The sequence below is a fragment of the Aythya marila genome (assembly GCF_965140915.1).
Source record: "Aythya marila genome assembly, chromosome: W".
NCBI classification, from domain to species: domain Eukaryota; kingdom Metazoa; phylum Chordata; class Aves; order Anseriformes; family Anatidae; genus Aythya; species Aythya marila.
Genome location: NC_139081.1, coordinates 185,555 through 205,191, shown reverse-complemented (window position 1 = coordinate 205,191; position 19,637 = coordinate 185,555). Strand labels below are relative to the sequence as shown.

Sequence of the window (19,637 nt, the reverse complement as noted above, 5' to 3'; positions counted from 1 at the left end):
AAATGAGTGATTACCTATATGTTATGCAACAGAAGCACAATTTTAATTACAAAATACACATTTAGTAGCATTTTGATCAGTTTGAAAAAATGGAAAAAGGCACATCTTTCCCCCAATTTTTATTATTATTATTTTTTTTAAGCCATCTTTTTCCCATGGAAAAATGTCATGTTAAAAAATTAGGATCATTTCTAACTTTGCACTAAGCGAGTCACAGCACTTAATTTTTTGACCCCCTGGAGGTTTTAAAGTCTCTCTCCCTCTCTTTTATATTTACATTTACTGCTATAGAGCTAAGTGCATTCTTCTGCCTGCCCTCACCCCCCACTCCCATGAGACAAGGTTGAATTCACAGCCCTGGGATAGCAGTGCCTCTTCTACATCACAGAACACTTCTGCTCAGCAGCCTGTTTCATTTCAGTGAAGGTGGCTTGTGCCTTTTCTTTGATCGCATCCATGTCCATATTCTGAATATTCTGCAACTGTCCCAGGATAGAGTCCTTGTCCTCTTCTTCTACCTGATCTTCTGCCACCATCTTCTGAAGGTCTTCTGGCAAACCCACATCATCTCCAGCCATCTGAATTTGATTCTCATCCAATTCACTCTGATACAAAACAAAATAAAAGCAGTACATGAGAGTATTTCTGCTTCCCCAGGACCTAAAGAGCCTCTTTTTTGTTCGTTTGTTTGGTTTGGTTGGTGTGGGTCCTGCCCACAGGGCAGCAGTACCTGGCACACCTTGTTAGGGTGCTCACCACTAGGCTAGTCTTTCCATGAGGCATGCGGCTGTCCCACTGCAGTTACCTCCTTGAGAAGGAAGGTGAACAGCCCAGGCTCTGCTGCCAGCATGCACAAGTTTTGTGCTGCATCTTGATTACCCTTCCCTTCAGGACTGGATGCTTTGGGTTTTGCAATTTTTCTTATATATATGTATGTATGTATGTATACAGGCAAATTAAGATACTACACTTTTAAATAAGAGGCTACATTGTGCTCCATGTGCATGCCAGGATAGCTGTAGCTGTGAATCTGTAATGCTTTCAGGTAAAAGTAGGCGGTGTGTCAGTTTGTAGAACCCAAGCCAAGATCAGGAAGAAAACCACTGGTATTCCAGTGGCCTGCTGGAAGCTGCCCCGGAGTCAGATATATGCAGGTGCTGAGTGACGGAGGTCAACTTCCTAGAAACTGGCCACTGGAATATCATGGTAGGTGTTAGCTCCTCTGACCTAATATAGAAAGTAAACTCACTTTTTCTGCCATTTCTTTTCAGGCTATTGACAGATTGCTGTTAATCCTCCATCCGTTTCATTATATGAAAATAAGTATGGCATTTGCCTGATAGACTACTTTTTTGTTTTCATTACAGCTGGGAAGGTAAAATAAATGGCAGTTAAAAACAGTGTGAATCTGAGCTGCTAAATGACATATATTTTGCTTAAAGTAAAAATAGGTCCTATTTATAATGCAAGCCTAATAGCCACAGGGCTTTATTTGATCAGCTTTACTGCTTTCTACCTTTTGTATTAGGGAATGGATCAGCAAGTAAATTCACCGTTTAGATATTTGCATTGAAACATGTTGTAGCAACAGGGCTGTCATGAATAGATTCTTCTGCCCCAGCACTGAATTATCGACCACTATCATGCAATGCCTAACTATCGCCTACAGTTACATAACGAATAGCAGCCCCCCTCCCCGCCCCTCCCAAATCAGGTGCTCTATACACATGTATGCAACGAGGTCTGCAAAAAACTCACTCTGCTAAGGTCTACCACAAACCCACAAGTATATCAGCAGCACTTTGTTCAATACTTCAGTTTCACTGAAGTCACACTAGTTGTGAAACTTCTTTTCTACTCCTGTTCTGCAGTTTCAACCTGGAAGGTTGCTATTACTTTTGTGTTTCATATACTTTCTGTTAGGCAGCAATTAAATAACAATAATTAAAAAAAAAAAAAAAAAAAAAAAGCTAATGCTCAAACTGTACAAAATTTTATATTAAAACAGAGAGCATTTCATCAGGATACCTGCCATTTTAATACCTAGACATGCTCAGGAGAATAGACTGGAAAATGGCCTGCAGCAGTTGCAATCGAGAGAGAGTAAGGGAGAGATGAGATCTGGTGATTATCAAAAACTGGTTTCAGCAAGGTTTGACACAGGCCCTGCAGTTCCCGTCTTGGCCATGCCAATGCCAAGTCCCTGTAGCAGCTCGCTGTTCTAGCAATGGGAAGGGACAGTAAATGACCTTCCCCTTTTAAGACCCTTTGCATTGGCAGAGGGGCATGAAGAAAGCTGCATTAATGCAAATAGGATTTCTGACACAACTGAGGTCTTTCTGGGTTTTCAGTGAACTGTAGAAGGAGCCTGCCCAGTTTGAGTGTTTAATATGAAGTATCTTCTACTTAGAACTTCGCACAATACAAAGGTCACACAGTGTAAGAAAACTTAGAATTACTGGAAAAAAGGTCTCCATCTTCACCAGACCATGTCTAAATCTTATCTAGGCCTTTGGTTGGCACTCCAAGTCATGACGAAGAGCAAGGGATGCCTGGCACATAATCAGAGCAACGCTGTAGTGCTGGTAAGTGGGATAATAGGAGGACTTAACAAAAGCAAGGATGGAGGTTTGGTGCACGTCTGAGAAAGCAAAAAGAGACAAGAGAAGGAACTGGTTAAGCAATTAAAAGGGCTGAGATGCAGTAGGCACTAGGCACACTTGCTTCCTGCCCGCCTGTTGAAACACTCCATCAGTGGGGCTATGTCAATTTTTCAAACAATGGCGATTTTGTTCACATTTTGTTGTGGATTCTGATGGATCCTGAGCACAGAAGAACAGGATATTTTGACACAGTTCACACATCAAAGATAAGCATTAATGCTTCATTACATCTCCAAAATGAAGCATGACAGCAGCAAAGGCCTGATATGAATAAGTAGCAATGCTGTCAGCAGGAGGTGTTTTTGAGAGTGAGAGGGGTCTTGGGTTTGCATGAATGAATGAATGCAAGGGTGAATGGAAGGATGTATATGAGCAATGGCTGTGTAGTTTCAGGCTTTTGCAAGAACAAGCAGGCTGGTATGCTTGACTGCATAGCCACTATTTACTGTTACATTTACTTGCACAGCATTATGCTTGTAATAACTATACTTCCCGTTAATCTGATTTCCCCCATTTCTTCTGAAAAATACAGAGAGGTTTATCATGATTGATGCTACTCAATCATGTAGCTAAAATGAGTAAGGAGATCTCTTGACCCTGTTGAATATGGTTTGCTGCCATCAAATCTGTGGGAGCTAGTAACAATATCCCAATCAGCAGAAGTGTTCTTTATTGATTGTGTAGCAGGAGCAACAGTTTAAGCTTTTAATCCACAAGCAATAGCTATCAGAGGAGTTTTCCTTCTGAAATTCTCCCACATCACAGTACAGGATGATAAAAAGATACTGGGCTACTTATTGAAGAAGTCTTCCTAAGCAGCCGATGACACGTTTTCTTTCCTTTAGAACTACTTATAATTTATCATCACTGCATGCTAGCATATATTTTGTGGAGAAATGGCCATATAATGCACATGAAGGCAATGTTGGCAAGTTGAATTACTGTTTGGCATGTTTTTGCAGCAATGTCCCCTGTCCTGCTGAAGTCTGAGATGTGATGCATGGCACAGTTTGGGGTTTCAAAGTGATCTCTGACCAAAGATGAATGTATCCAGATGTGGTTGAAAGCAGCAAAATTCTGTCAAAGTCACTGAAATTCCACCTGCTTTTATCCTCTTGATATATAGCCTGGCCTTGAGTAGAGTCAATACGAGCTCCAACACAGGAGCGTTGCTCAACAGCAAGCAAAGAAGCCAGCAAGATGCACATTGCCTCTTCTTTTTTCTTCTAAAAGTTGTCAGATCTGGTTCTGTTCCTTTGTTGTTTAAATGGAAATGTTACCTTAAATACCTGATTTTACCCAGTGTTGGGGGGGGGGAGGGAGGTTGTTTTGTTGTTGTTGTTTGTTTTTAAGCCTGGTGGAAACAAGCTTTGCTTTCTCACAAGAAGAGATGAGACAGTTTTCCCAAAGAATGTTCTTAAAGTCAGGTAAATGCTGCTGCAAGCATCTGTGTACACAGTGAGCATGCAGCTCCAAGCACACACTTTCAGAAGCCCAGAGCAGGAATGCGGTGCTGGAAATGCACAATTATGTCTGTTAGTTGCAGGCAGCAGCTTGGGATCAGAGTGCAAGCAGGGTCTGCAGCTCCCTGCTGCCCCAACATGCACACAGGTGGGGACTGTACCTTGCTCAAAGCCAGGTACGGCTCCAGTAGTGATGGAGGCACTACCCTGCATCAGAATACACCCATCTTGGACCACAGACAGCATCCAGATAGGCAGTGCTAGTGGATAGGACAGGTTAGGGGGTCTCTGACAAAGCCACACAGAAAGCCCCCCTTCCCTTAGTAAACCTACAGCAGGCTGGATCGTCTGTCTCCTCGTGAATTAGCTCTCCTATCCCCATAGTCTCCATGTCTCTGCAAGTGCTCAGCCACCCTTTTAGGGTCTCTGAGAACACAGAAACAACATCTATTCTTAGCAAATTAAATATACCTCGTGCTGGTCTCTTGCCCCAAGGCCAGCTGGCCTGCAACAACCCACGGCTATGCTATTGAGCTTTTTTGCCCTACAAAACAGGGTGGTCCCATCTAACTCCCTGTTGGGAATGCCTGTCCCAGCTCCCAAACCAGCCCTGGGAACTGCCTGGGAGAGTGCCCAGGCCAAAACTGGGACAGACACTATTCTGACAATTCAGCAGCACAGATGCTGGAGCCTGAGTGCCTGGGAGTGTTCTTTGACCCCAATTATGCACCTGGTGCAGTAATGCGGGTCAATGGATCAGACTCAGCCAGATCCATTTTGTTACAGGAGCGATCCAGCTCTGAGTTCTCTGTACAAATGTGGCAGGCAGCTGTAAGCAGAAAACAGGCTGTCTATTTTTACCAAGTCTGTAAGAAAAAGTGATGAAAGCTTACTGACTAATCCCCAGTGGAGCCAAACTGTTTTCCAGCATCACTAAGCGACACATAATTTTCCTTTTGGTTATCTTCCTGCCATAAAATTTACCTGTGCCTATACACAGAGACCCGTAGATAGGAGAACCCAGACCTGATCCTGTCTCTTGTCCCCTGCAGTGCACCAGCTGTGTACAGAACCAGAGCTCACCGACAACTTGACCTGCAAGCAAGAGCCGCCACGAGCGATGCAGCATCATGGTGCTGACCTGGCCTCTCCCCGCGAGCCTCTCCTGTGCCATGTCCATGGCCATGCTGGGACCACAGGTAGGGGCACCGGGCAGGATGAAGTAGAAGGCAAGAAGTGAATAAAAGGGTTTTTTGTTGGGTAGTGTTTTTTGGTTGGTTGGTTCGTTGTTTGTTTGTTTTTTGTTTGTTTGTTTGTTTGTTTGTTTAAACACACATTATTACTTGCATCACTACGCATTAGCGAGGTTTTAGCATATACATTTTTGGATGACACTCCTCTGACCATAAACACAGCTCTTCAGGAAAAACACAGAGGGGATAGTGCGATTTCCAAATTTCAAATACAAGGATGCTGAAAGTAATTTGTGTTCCCACAAACACAAACTCACCAGGACCATCTTCTTTTCTTGCCTGATCTTCTCTATTGCACTTACTTGTAATTACTGAATCTTTCCTGATTCTGGAAATGAAGTTTCTCAAGTTCCATAGTTAGTGGAGTTGCCCAGTCTAGTCCCACACTACTAGTATTTTAGATGAAAGCCTTCCTCTAAACAAAACTAAACTAGATGAGATCAAATCACTAGCTTGCAAAACATAGCATATGGTGGAACATCTCTTTTCACCCTATCTTAGATACCAGATTTATGCTAAGGTGACCCTGCCCTGCTGTGTGTGTAGAAAGCAGTTTACAAGAAAGCAAGTGGAATGAAATCAGCTGGCATGAATGTTCAAAATGGATGTTCAAACAAGTGGTAAAAATGCACTTTGTTTTGTATGGAGGTGATGCACTGAGTACTCTGCAGAGGCAAAAGTTGTCCACAGACTAAATGTCTCACGGCTAAAAACATCTTTCTGATGACAAACCTAAGTTGACAATTCTGTTAATAGGATTAGGTTCATTAAGGGACTGCTTTCTCTTATAAATGTGTCCCAGATAGCATGGAGTTTTAGATTTTGAACTGAAAAGGGGGCCCTGCTTAGTTCTGAGTTTCATGCTTTCATTTGCAATGTGTGCTAGTGAATGATACTGGCAATATTCAGAGTTTCTATCCCTTAATGCGCTACCTGATATGACTTGCAATTTTCAGAATAACTAATGTAGCTGGTCTACGTTATCACAAGTCTGAGAGCATTTTGCTGGCATAATTTTGTGTCATAGAATTGATTTATTATTTTTTTTTCAGGGACATACGCTATGTATGTAATAATATCTTTCTTTTTTTTTCCTGTTTTCATAAATGGTGGTGAAAAGAAAGGAGACCTTCATGCAATAAATGTAGAAGTATTTTCTATAAGTAGAAGAAAAAATTTGAAAAGAAAAGCATGTCCTGCTAAATTACTTGAAACCACTGAAAATCAGAGAAGCAAAGTATATGCTTAATAAATTCTTTTCTGGCTTAGAGCTCCTGTCCTACCTGAGAGGCAGGTCCTCTTGTTACTGAAGCTATGCTTAGTGTGTACCACAGACAAATCCTGCTGGAGACGGGGCAGGCCACTGCTGCATGCCCTGGGCATGATGAGGCAGCAGCGCACTGGTAGGAGGTCAGCCAGGGGCAGCTGCAGAGACCTTATCACCCTCCCAGAACTGGAGAGAGCACTGCAGATGGGAGACTTCCAAAACCACAGACACCTTGCTCCGCTGGCTTTTATGCGAGAGCTGGGTATGTGGTTATGCTTAAGCCTTTGAAAGAAGCATTTTTTAGGGCCTTACGGAGTGTGAAGAGGATGTGGGGAAAAGCTGTTCAGTAGCTGTCTCAGCACATGCTTCCAAAAAGGAAAACAAAGCATAACAAATGATCTAGTGTGATTTTACTACATGTCCACTATCTAGACTAATGTCTAGAGATTTAGGCCAACAATCCAATCAACCACTTAAAATCTTGTACTTCCCTGTTTTGCATAATTAATCTTTCAGTAATTAAACTCACCCCCAGGATATTTTTTTCCTCTTTCTGTTCTTGTCATTCTGCTGAGTACCTGCAGCCCAGAACAAATGGTATATTGCAGCTGATTAATACAGAATAGCATGGAGGATGCTCCTTATATCCCATGTATGACACTGGTCATGCACAGAGCTAACATATATGCACATTTCTCCAGGCATATCTCTGTCTCTTCTGGCTGGACATTCTGTTCAGAGGGACTCTCAAGATGAGTTATGTTTGGCTAGACTTTCCGACGCCAGGCTATAGCTGTGAGCAGCTGCCTACTGCTCCCTAGCACATTCCCTGCAGAAACAAAAAATCAGCTTTATTCACACAGCATGTATCCTGCACGTTCCTCGGGCCCTGTGCTGTGTGCAGGCAGCATGCACAGTCTGTCTGTCTGTCTGACTGCCTCATCAGGACTGCACGACTGAGCTGAGGCACTCAGTGGCTTTGGCTCAGCCCAGGCTGGTCCGATGGCCTGCAGACGGTCTGTGCAGTCTGTAGGAGGTACGCAGGTCTGGTACCTGCTGGAAACATCAGACTACACAGTGCAGACATGTATGTCTATTTAAAGGGACACTCAGCCATAATACCAAGACCTCTGGGCAGTGAAAAAGAGTAAAGTGTAAGTACAAGTACAAGTACAAGTAAGCGTGTGGCCTTGGGAGCAACCTGCAGAAGGCCAATCATACTTTGATTTAAAGGGGTCACTTATATGAGAAGCAATAGGCGTGGCAGAAGTCCTCCATTTTTGAAAATGACAAAATGTCTTCAGATAATTTTAAAAGCCCAATGCCCTTACAGAGAGTTTGTTGATCTGAAATGAGTTTTTATGTAATACTGCATTCATTGTAAATTTACGTATGAAAGCTTTGTTCAACATTTATACATTTGGAGGGAAGGGTGAGTGGAAGTAGCTTAGGCGAGGCTTTCTCCACAGAATATTTTCCCCTGATTTTTTTTTTGTAATCGTTTGTTTGTTTTTTGTTTGTTTGTTTGTTTGGTTGGTTGGTTTTGGTTGCAAAAAGACAAGTTTTTAAAAGCTAGAGAAAAAAAAATATTTTTCACCTCAGATTATGAATGAGGCCTGCCAGACTGGTTAAATACAAATGGTGTGATTTTATCTAAGTCACAAGATTCATTCATTTTTCAACCAAATTGCAAAGTTTGCCTTTAGGTTCAAGCAAATAATTGTGATTTCACATAAGAGTGATGTAGTTTTATGAAAATGGCACTAGAGGGCCTTCGACAGCTCAGGGTTAGACACAGCATCTACCACCTCATAGAAGAAATACATTATTTATAACTGGTGTTTACATTATATAATCACTTTCTGAGCCTAGGTTTCCTGATTTGTTTCCTAATTTGTAATTGTTTCACTGCTAAATCCTTTACTTCTGGCATTTCTGATGTTTTAGTAGGTAATTCTTTAAACAGTACATCAGAGATGGTTGCAAACGTTTTAGTATTTAGTTGTGCTTTCCACAGAAAACACATACCTATTTAATTTTATTCCTTACACACTCTAGGATAGTTTTTAAAATTACTCAGTTACATTTGACTTTGATCCCAGTACAGGGATCAGGCCAGGTAATGTGTCTGAGGGGCTAGCAAGCTGAGGCCAAAACTGCAGTAAGGACTGCTTATATCTAATCTAAATCTCCCCTCTTTCAGTTTAAAGCCATTCCCCCTTGTCCTATCCCTACACCCCTGACAAGGAGTCCCTCCCCAACTTCCCTGTGGCCCCCTTTAAGTACTGGAAGGCCACTGTAAGGTCTCCCCGGAGGCTTCTCTTCTCCAGGCTGAACGACCCCAACTCTCTTGGCCTGTCTGCATAGGAGAGGGGCTCCAGTCCTTGATCATCTTTGTGGCCTCCTCTGACTCACTCGAATACATCCATGTGCTGGGGACCCCAGTGCTGAACACAGTGCTCTAGGTCTGTAGCCATGCAACCTTGCATTTTTCTTCCTCACTTCAGTAAAACACTTTCCTCTGGTAGACATCAGAAGACATTATTGAAGCTTCAGCCTTGCACAAGCACTTTGCAATGCTTCTGCTTTGACAAAGTTAAAATTGCAGGACTCGGCAGCTCCTGGGAAGGTTTTTCTTTCAGCTTTTCTTTAAGTTGGGTCACCACTAGCCTTGGGGTGACTCAGTGTTCCCTGCTGTTACGTGACCTCTGTGATGGCAACCCTGAGCAATCACAAATGAAATACCCTGGGGTATTAATAGTTTATTAGTGGAGAATATTTTGAGTGTGTTGGACTTCCTGTTCATAATTAATCCCATTGCTACTGCTTAATTAATATAGAAACGGAGAAGTTTCATGGGTAGTTCTCAACCTTGACCAGGGCCATCATCCCAATTAAATATCTCATCCCAGAACAGAAAGGGCTGGAAAATGTGGGCTACTTACTGCTAGAATATTGTAATTACACTGGTATAATAAGAAAAATTCTATCTACCTGGGCTCAAAATCAATGAAGAATATGGGTTCTTAATTTTCTTGAAATTCCTTGGAGTTTATCACCTGAATACCTTTGCAGTTATGCATCACAGAGCAAGAACATAGGACTTTAGTTAAACACAACTGAGTTCATCCCATTTGGAAGCTGAGTGACATGACAAGGGCCACCAAAACACAGAGAAATCCATATCTTCATGTGACTGACGGACCAGCAAGCTCCAAAATCTGCTGACTGCAGGAGAGGCAAAAAAAAAAACAAAAAAAAAAAAAAAAAAACAAAAAAAAACAACAACAACAACACAGAGACCACACAGATCACAAGGTCGTAACAATATTTGTGAAGGTAAAAGCAAACAAGGAAATCCAGGCAACAGCCAGGAGGCATTTTCAGGAAGCGTTTGCTCAAATGACAAAATTTCAGTAAGTCACTGAAGTTGTATTTCACATAACTGTACCTGAAGCACATCTTAAGGAAGCTGGAAGAATAAATCTCTTAAGAAATCCTTTGCAAGCATTGAAAGAGTAACCAGGCTAAGAGCAGTTTAATAGCATATAAACCACTAGTGCTCAGGCTCAGTAATTCCTGGGAGAACTCACATGACTTTTTAACAATAGGGGAATAAGGAGGCTACACAAACTTGAGTCTGCAAAGCCCTTCCAGAAGTGACCTTTACTCAGTGCCACTGCACAGGCCCGAGCCCAGGGAGAGGCGCAGCCTGAGGTCAGCAGAGGGAAGGCTGCCTGCAGGGCAGCAGGCTGCAGGAGTGCAGCCACTGCTGTTTGTGTCAGGACGAACCCAGGGAAGGCAGTGCTTCCTGAGCTTCCCCCCTTCACCCAGTAAATCTGCCAGGCCAACAACAGCAGCTGGAGAAGCTGTGTCATGGGCACCTCATGCAGAGCCGCAGTGCTTGCTAGGCTGAACCATAGATGAGAAACCAGAGCATAGAATGAATAAATGTTATGCATGTGCATAGTAGAGAAATTCAGTAAGCTCAAGACACAAATATTCTTCTCCCTCCATGTAAGAGTCCAAACTACACAGTCTCTGGGAACTATTTATAACACTGCTTAAGACAGCATTGATTCAAGCAAAGACAAACTTCCTTGTTCTCCAGGAGACATCGAAGCCTTTTGGTGCATTGATTTCCTCACTGCAGTGCTCTACAGTGCCTGATAAACAAGGCCAAAAGTTGCAAAGCCATTCAAATCTTCTGCTCTTCACTGTCCTGTCAGTAAGACTTGAGATCACAACCTGATCTCTCCTCTTAAAACCAAGCTGGCAATGAACCCAGAAATTTGGGACACCCCAGCGTCTCACAAAATTCAGATGCAAGCTCAAGTTTGTGAGCATAGAGTGAAAGATGGGATTGTTCTGCTAATTCCAGCTAAAGCAGAGTATAAGAACCAGTGTTTTATGGATTAGGGGTGGAATGCTTCTCGCCTAACTTCAGCTAGTCTAACGTAGCAATGTGACCCCTTCTGTGGGAGGCATGCATCACTGGGAGGTGAGCCAACTCCACCTTAAACACCTATCTGGAGGTTTGGCTAGATGAGGTTTCGTGCTCATTTCTTTCCATTGATGACAGAGTCCCTGAGTGGCTGTATTGCATCAAGTGCTAATTTTTTTAGCAGCTAAGTGTACATATGATGGATTCTTCACCTTCCTCCATTTTAATTAACCAGAAAAACAATGAGAAATACTGACCAGAAAATAAATAGTAACGACTCGGAGCTGGCAGGCAAGTAGCAGTAATATAAGCAAGCTCCAAAACTGCTAAGAAGAAAATGCTTCCTTGGGGGATATAAATTAAATTTTCAAAAACACTAACATTTCTTGGCAGTAGCAGTTCTGAGCAAACACTGTTCCATACTACTGCTTTCCTGCCTGTTGAAGAAGCCTATGAAATAAACATAAAAACAATCTTTCAAAGCACAGAATCCCGAGTTATTTTCTCTGTGTTGGAGCAAACAGTGCAGCGTACTCTGGATAAAATGGAAAAGCATAACTAATGGACAACACCCACATGCCAAAAAACACTTGGTTGAACTAACTCATAGGCTTTCAATTCTGTGGCCCAGAGAACAGTCTCAAATTTTAGGGAGTCCCTAAGTGCATGGTAGTAATTTGCACACATGAGTCTTCAGTTACATCTTCAAAATGAATGGGAACTAAATGTAACTTCAACTTTACAGATGTTTGAGTAGAGCACCATTAAATGCTTCAGGATGACAGGGAGATATTGCATGAATTGGAAAACTATGTTCCTTGTCCTTTGGGGAAAAAAAAAAAAAAAAAAAAACGGGGGGGTGGTATTTCATATTTTCACTGTATATTCAAAGGAATTTAGACAACAAAAGTCAGAGCTTAGGGCACAGGGATGGGATTCATCTAATCTAACAACTATGAACAACTGTAAGAATACAGGTATCTAACCTAACATCAGCACTCAGGCTTCCACTAGTGATTGAAACTTTCTGTGGAATACTTTTGATTTCATCTGCTGTTTAGAAATAGTGTATTATTGTTCTCTATTTACTTCCTTTACAGTGGTCACGAATTGACACATCTCCATTGCATCCCCTCACAGGCACGTTTAACCGATGCTTGTGCCAAGGCCATTCGAAACTGCAGATTGCTTTTGTTGTTCTCCTATCATTTTGAGACAGAGTGATTAAAACTGCATTCCAGTTTCAAGTTGTTAAAGACTGCTAATGTAACCTAATAATGTTTTCTGATTTTGGTGTCTATCCCTTTCCTAATGATTCTTGAAATTTCTATTTTCCCTTGGACACCAGTGAGGACTCCTCTGATGTTTTCTGTGACTCATTTGCAATGACTTTGAGATCTCTTTCTTGACTGGTAGCAGTTCATTTGAAACCACCCATCCATAACACACAGAGATAGGGCGGGTATAACACACAGAGATAGGGCGGGTTTTTCTTCTTTCACTACTCTTGCAGTGCACCTCATGCAGTGTTTCACTGCCCATTCACTCACTATCATTATCGTTTCCTGTAACTGCTTAAGCAAGTTTTAATTTCAACACCCTTAACACTTCTGTACATTGAACTCCCTCAGCTAATTACTGAATATGTTAAACAGCTCAGATTTTTCGCAAAATCTTATTGCTTACCCTCTCCATTGTGAGGACTCATCATTACTGTCCTTTTTCTCCTAGCTTTTGAATATTTAGTACTTCATGGACCTTCCTTCCTGTTCCACCACAGTTTGTTTTTTTCAAAGAGCCTCTGGGGAAGGAATTTGACCAAAGGTGTATATATATATTTTTTTTTAATCTAAAACTAATCATTTTCACCTTTATAATTAGTCATCTCATCAGAGCATGGTGATCAGTTTGAAAGGTTGGGCTGTCTGATACAAAGGTCTTTTTACTCTTCTTCCCATCACATGATTTTTGTCCATATATCTGTTAGCTATCTTTGGTAGTTTTCCCCGTTTTCCCCACATTTCCTTTAAATAAGTCAGTTACTGATTTATTTTCCCATCTATATCTTATGGAGCCTTTTTTTTTTTTTTTTTTTTTTTTGAAAACATGTTCACATTTGCCACCTTCTGAGATTCAATGGCAGACAGAGTACCTCGGTAAGTGTGGCCATTCATAATCTGAAAGTCCTTTACAACTCTTGGGTAAATACCCCGTGGCCCTGGAGTACTGTGCATGGTGTAACAACCTCCTCTGACAACCCCGAGTGGAGAAAATTCCTCTGATTCACTCCCACAGAAGAGACTGACTGACTGTTCGCAACTTAAATTGCCACCTGGGCTTTCTGCCACGACCCAGAAGTTATCACGGCTGCTTCCTGCTTTTAACAAACCTCCAGATTTCAGTTGTTTGCAGCTTCTGATATCTATCTCTATATATTTGTTTTGTTTTGTTTTGTTTTCTGGGAATACTTTGCAAAATAAGGCAGCAATAAGGAAAAGCAGCACTAAAGAAAAAAAGAATGGACTGTTTGCCCTACTTGAAAGACGATAATACAAATGAGCACTCAGAAGTTTGGAGAGTTAGAGTGTACAGCTTGTAGAAGAGTTTTCAGTAGTTTTGCTTATTTACTTTCTGGTTTATTATTATATATATTTTTTATTTAACTGGTGTATGTTGCTGATTTAAGAACATATGTACTAGCTGCAAGGCTCAGTCAGACCAGATGTCCAGCTTGCCCGGTCTCCTATTTCAGATCTGACATTACAGAGATTACTACAAGAATCTTTCCATTTAATTCATCTACTGAGCAGGAAAAAAGGGATCTAAAACCAGCAGCCACTAGGAAAATCCATAGCTGTGGCCACCTTGGCTTCTATACTGAGCTGCAGCAAGGATCTTGCTAACGAAGGCAGTTGGCTGCTTTCGGAGTTCTGCACGGGCGCTGTCTGCTCTAAAAACAGCCACTGAGGTAGGTGAAGTCACAAACTACAGGCTTACCTTAGGGAGTCTGTACTTTTCTCTCAGATGAACCCTCAGACAGGCTCTCTCTGCCTTTTTCTGTGCAAAGGCTGCATCTCTTTCCATCCTGGAAATCAGAAAGGATAATAAAAAAAAATTAAAAAGGAAAAAAAAAAAGTTTCTTCAAGATACTGATGAAATACTGTCTGTTACAATGGCAGAAGTTATTCCTGAAGTCATGTAACTTGCTCACAGGCACAAAAAGAGTGATAACAACAAAGTGATGCTCAGGGGCTCAAATTCCTGAATCCCAAGCTTACTCTCAGTGCACCTCTCTTAAGTACTATGAAGAATGAAATACTGCTTGTCTGGAGTTTGTGTCAGTACAGGCTGTTATCGCTCACTGTAGCAATTCTAATACACAAAGCAGAAAATTTATGCTTGTTCCTTGTTTATCCCACCAGGTGCACTTACAGTGATGGCAATGTTCCTGTTCTGCAAGCAGGACATTCTTCTAGCTTGGAAACCCATGGTAGAGTGTTTTTTCTAGGTCAGACCAAAAAGTTCACCTATCCTAGAGTCCTGTCTACAACAGTGGACAGTGGCAGACAAAGACAGAATGTAAGAGCAGGATAGGCATCCTGTATCATAACCGACCAGCTTCCTAAATTCATTAGTTTAGGGACTGCTGGAGCTGGAAATTGGCCCTACATCATCTTCAATAGCTTTGGATGGTTTTTGTCATCTGTAAATTTTCCCAGTCTTTTCTTAATCATTTATTGCTCCAGAGCATCCTATAACAACTAATTCCACAGCTTCTCTCTGTGGAAAAGTGCTTCTTTTGCCTGTGATTTTATAAAATGCTTTAATTCAATTCAAAGATTCTTCATAAAAATTCTTTGTTAGATTACTTAGATATTTATTTCAAAATGTGTGTTGTCAAAGATGATTTCTGGTAATATTTGATATCATTCACCTTCCCCTTTTTTTTTTTTTTTTTTGTTTTTTTGTTTTTTTTTTGTTTTTTGTTTTTTCAGAAGAAGCTTCATAGAAATTCTCAGGCAAAATTGTTTTGTTCCAGTATAGATATTTTATCATGTTGAAAATTTGTCACATTGGAATGAAATATTACCTTTCCTCTGCTTCCACAAAAGAGTTTTTGCATCACTCTTCCTCTCTCTCATTTTTTAAAAGAACTAGTTCACATCAACTGCAAGCCATCTTAAACTTCTTTCATCCAGTAATAGATGGGATGATTGGGAAAAGGGTTTTTTTTTTGCACTTCCTGCACATTTTTGCCTTCTTTCTCAACCTTCCTCTTCTCCTGCCCATTCCTTCTCCACAGGAGCCCTTACTGGCCCAGGCTGGTGTTGGGATATGTTCCCACAGGGTAGTGCTCCCTGCGATGTTACAGATCCCTTTGGGTGCTCTGTGAGGCTCGGGGGAAGGAGGGGATTTTCTATTTAGGTAGATCTGAGCTTTTCACTTGTCCTGGCATCACAGGAAGACTTGGCAATCTTCCACCGTTGCCTGGGCCCTGATCTTACACCCTGTTGTTCTGGAGGATTTAGTTATTCCCAGGAACGTGAAGATTTGTGGCTACAGGAAACAGATACAGGGGTTGTTGCATGACAGCCAGGAGCTGATGTACAGCACAAACTGGTGCCCCCCCCCCCCCCCCCCTTGCTTTTAAACTCTTGTGGTGCTGGAGACAAACTCTAGAACCATGCTGGAAACTGCTGGCACAAGCCAGCTGTTTGTCTCTGCATATCACACACTTTGCTGAGAAACAGCAGTCCTTGAATTTTTGTGGGTTAGTCACAAAACAAAACAAAACAAAACAACAAAACAAACAACAACAAAAAAAAGACAGGACAGTCATGTATCAAGGTGCCTGAGTATGACTCCAGCAAGGCACTTTACATCCCTGACCTCCACTCTGTACAGCTGAAAGCTGGGTAAAATCCAGACAGCCCTTGAGCAGATGTTCTGCCTGTGCCGAACATTTCTGACACACATTTACATAACCACACAGCATGTGCTATCCTCAGCCACATCTTCTCTCTGAAAGTACTGCAGATGTTCCTACTGTAGTTCCAAATTGTACTTTCAGAAGTGCTCCTGCAGTGACTCCTCAATACATTTCTGTATGTAACAGACATGCCACACTTGAAAACTTCATACAAATAATAGTTTTTCCTGCATTCTTCCCATTCCAGGAATCCTGGTTTGACTCTGTCTCTTTCAAATATCCTGTGACAAAAAGACATAGCAAAACATTCTGCATTTTATTCAAAAGTGAGTATTACCCACTCAAGGTTTTATGATAGAAACAGCTGCTGCTAAATACAGACCTGGATACCTCAAATTCCGTCAGTCATTAGCCTTTCACCTATAATCATCTTACGTGAAGGATTTACACAACCATTATGTAATTGATCATTAGAAGAACAGATGCACCTGAGATTTAAAAGTCAATTGTTTTCTTATAAAGAAAGCAATTATAAATTATGCATGATTTGACTTACACTAAAAGTCCTTTATTTTACTTCTGTTTTGATATTGGAACATAACAAGGGGTGAAGATTATAACTACAGGAAAAAAAAAATTACATTCATGACATTTAATCATCTGAAAAGTTCTGCTTTATTCAAGTAGATTTTAGGAAAAGTAACTAAAAATGCAACTAGAAGAAATAACCATCTTAAAACTTATGTCTAGATAGATATTAGCTGTTTTACATAGCACTCATTACTTTTTCTGTGTCTGCCATTATAAACATGGACCAAGAAAGAACCATACATGTAAAGTGTACTACACATGGAGTTCTAGGAGAGCAAATCATATGGATTTTAAAATCAACTACTACAATATAACCACCTTTGTACATGTGAAAAAAGTGTTATATATAAGGCAACTCCAATTAATCCAACACATCAAGCTGTGGTGAGAGCAGGAGAGTGTAGGAAAGAGTTGTAGGATGAGGGGGGAGAAGGAGGAATACAATAGTTTATCATTTACAGTTGGTGAAGTTTTTTTTTGGAAAGCTTCTCCAAAAAAGACTTTTCTGCTAAATATATATATATATATATATGTTTGAAGCCCTAACCCTAGGAATGTCTGTCTTCTTCTTGGGTTATTTTTACCTGCACAAAGTCACAAAGAATCAGCCCCATACTGGTAATAAGGATCAGGTACTCACTTCTCCTCAACCACTTGCTTTTGATATTCCTCATACTCCTCTCTGGTCATTCCTGCAGCGGCTGCTGGGTCGGAAGGAGTGCTTTCTTCCTTGTTTTCTTCCCCTCCACCTCCAAGTCCCAAATTCTTTACCTGGTTGCTCAACATACTTTTCATTAGGAAGGCCATCCTCTCCTCAAGAAAAAAAAAAAAAAAAAAAAAAAAAAGCTACAAGAAAAAGCCAAGCCAAACAAAAAAATGTTTTCAAAACTGACAGTCATAAGAGAGTTTCTACAGCCACAGCAGCTCTTCAAGGGCACAGCACTAGTGAAACGTGAATGCCAACACCAGTTTGTCAGCCATAATCTGGATTAAAGAGTGAACTCCTTAATATCTAGAGGCAGATGGTTCAGATTACTCAAAAAAAAAATCATTAGATGCAGCTACCTACTTTTTATATTAATACCGTAAGCTAATTATATATATATGTGTGTATATATATATATAAAAATTATTGTGTGCAACATCCCTTTGACATCTTCCATCTCAAAACTCTCACAAAGACCAAAAAATTTTCCAAGGAAACAATCAATGTGAAATAAAAGCCTGGTTGACTAAATGGCTATAATAAAACTGCAAATTCTGGGCTACTGAGCAGAAAATCCTTTGAGGTTTACACAGTCCAATGAGATTTGAAAACTGGAATTCTTCATTAAGAAAAAAAAAAAAAAAAAAAAAACAACTAATCATTTTTATCCAGTAATATGTTATCACATTGGACAGAAAGTACATGGAATTTTAATTCCCTTTTCATATGATTTGTTTGTCTCACAGATGAATGGGGCATTACTGTCATCATTACTTTTTTTCTTTTGAAGGGAATCACATTGTGTTTTCTTAGTGTTCATTCCTTGTGGTTTATTTCACTCTTCCCTAGGCTCTATCCAATTAGATCACCACCTTGACTGGTGCTGCATACAATAAAGGAGAAATAAATCTTACTGAGCTATTATATGTGGGCTGCTGGTGCTAGGTTTCTAATTTGTCAAACTTTTGTTCACATCGTTAGCTTCATCAGGTTTATTCAGCTGAAGATCTGCAAGATCTGCTACCTAAATCATAGGCTATTTGACTACCTACTAAGCCTCAAATGTTCATGATTTGGAGTTTTGAATATTTATTGTACTTCGACTAGCTGCATGTGGCATAATGAAATATCCTGTCGTCTTGATTATCTAAGTGGTTCTCCTAGCACTCTCATAATTTCACTGAGAGATGGGAGGATTTCTAGTTTGCCTAATGCCTTAATCTGCATTAGAGCCTTTCTAATTAAAGCAGACCTGTTACTATTTTAAAATGGAAAAAGAAAAAAAAATACCAGGACCTTCTGTAATCCTGGATTATTAGTGATTAAACAAGAACCTTTGAATTTATTTTTGAAACAGAGTATCACTCAGCAGCAAGAACTCAAAGTCACAACAAAATTTCTTTGATAGAATAACTATACCTATGAAACAGTTGCTTTTTTTTTTTTTTTTTTTTTAAATCAAAATTGATTTTGATAATCACTCTGCACCTTCAGAGCTATGCATAAATTGCAAGAATTTGTTGGAAGAATCACCTTTTTGCATCTGATCAACTTTGACCTTGATTTCCAAACCTTATTGTACTTGTCCAAGTGCTTAACAGAACTGAGATCATACAGGTCAGATAGTTCATCCCAATTTAAGTAGAGAATGCTAAACCTGATTATACCTTACTCTGAAGTTGAAAGTGTAAAACTAAACACAATTTATGACCTGTCAAAATTTGAAAACTAAAAATCCAGCATTTAGTTTATACATAAGATGTCATTGCTTCTACTTCACAGAGAGTTACTTCAAAATGGACCTGGCAATAGTCGGTCTGATTTTCTTTAGCACCCAAAGACTTCCCTGTTTCAGCTTGCTGACCCTCTGAGGCATCCAAGGGCAGAGTGGCTGATGGTATCCTGCATTTCCCATCCTTCTGCATTTTAGAGAAGACTGTTCAAGCGAGCTGACAACTAGCCAGCACTGTGGGCCTACTGCTGGTCCCCTGTAGCTGTGCAGGCATGCTAGCTCCACCAGAATGTGACATGTTATTGCCTCATCATTCTGTACCTGTGCTTTAAGTGGTGCTTTTCTACTTTTTTTCTCCATTTACTGGATTTGACATGATGCATACAAGCAGGAATGGCTCTAACCTGCAACTCTTCTGCCTTCTGCTGAAGCCAAGACCTCACTCATTTTGGTGGTACTTGGAAAGCCCAGCAAACTGGCCTAATCTAGAGTCTGCCAGGAAGAAGCCGGCCTTTGGGTGACCACTATGACTGTGAGCAGTACAGCCACCCAATACAGAGAACAAGACCACAGGACCCCCTTTCCCTT

At 40.8% G+C, this 19,637-nt stretch overlaps 1 protein-coding gene across 1 annotated transcript; it reads right to left on the bottom strand.

The window, feature by feature from the left end:
- Window positions 1-377: 377 nt before the first annotated feature.
- Window positions 378-17,418, bottom strand: LOC309889560 (complexin-4; the record flags this gene model as incomplete). Its single annotated transcript, XM_082782424.1, has 3 exons — window positions 378-605; window positions 14,088-14,175; window positions 17,252-17,418. 3 exons carry the CDS (start codon window positions 17,416-17,418, stop codon window positions 378-380), a joined length of 483 nt encoding a protein of 160 aa, XP_082638550.1.
- Window positions 17,419-19,637: the final 2,219 nt, after the last annotated feature.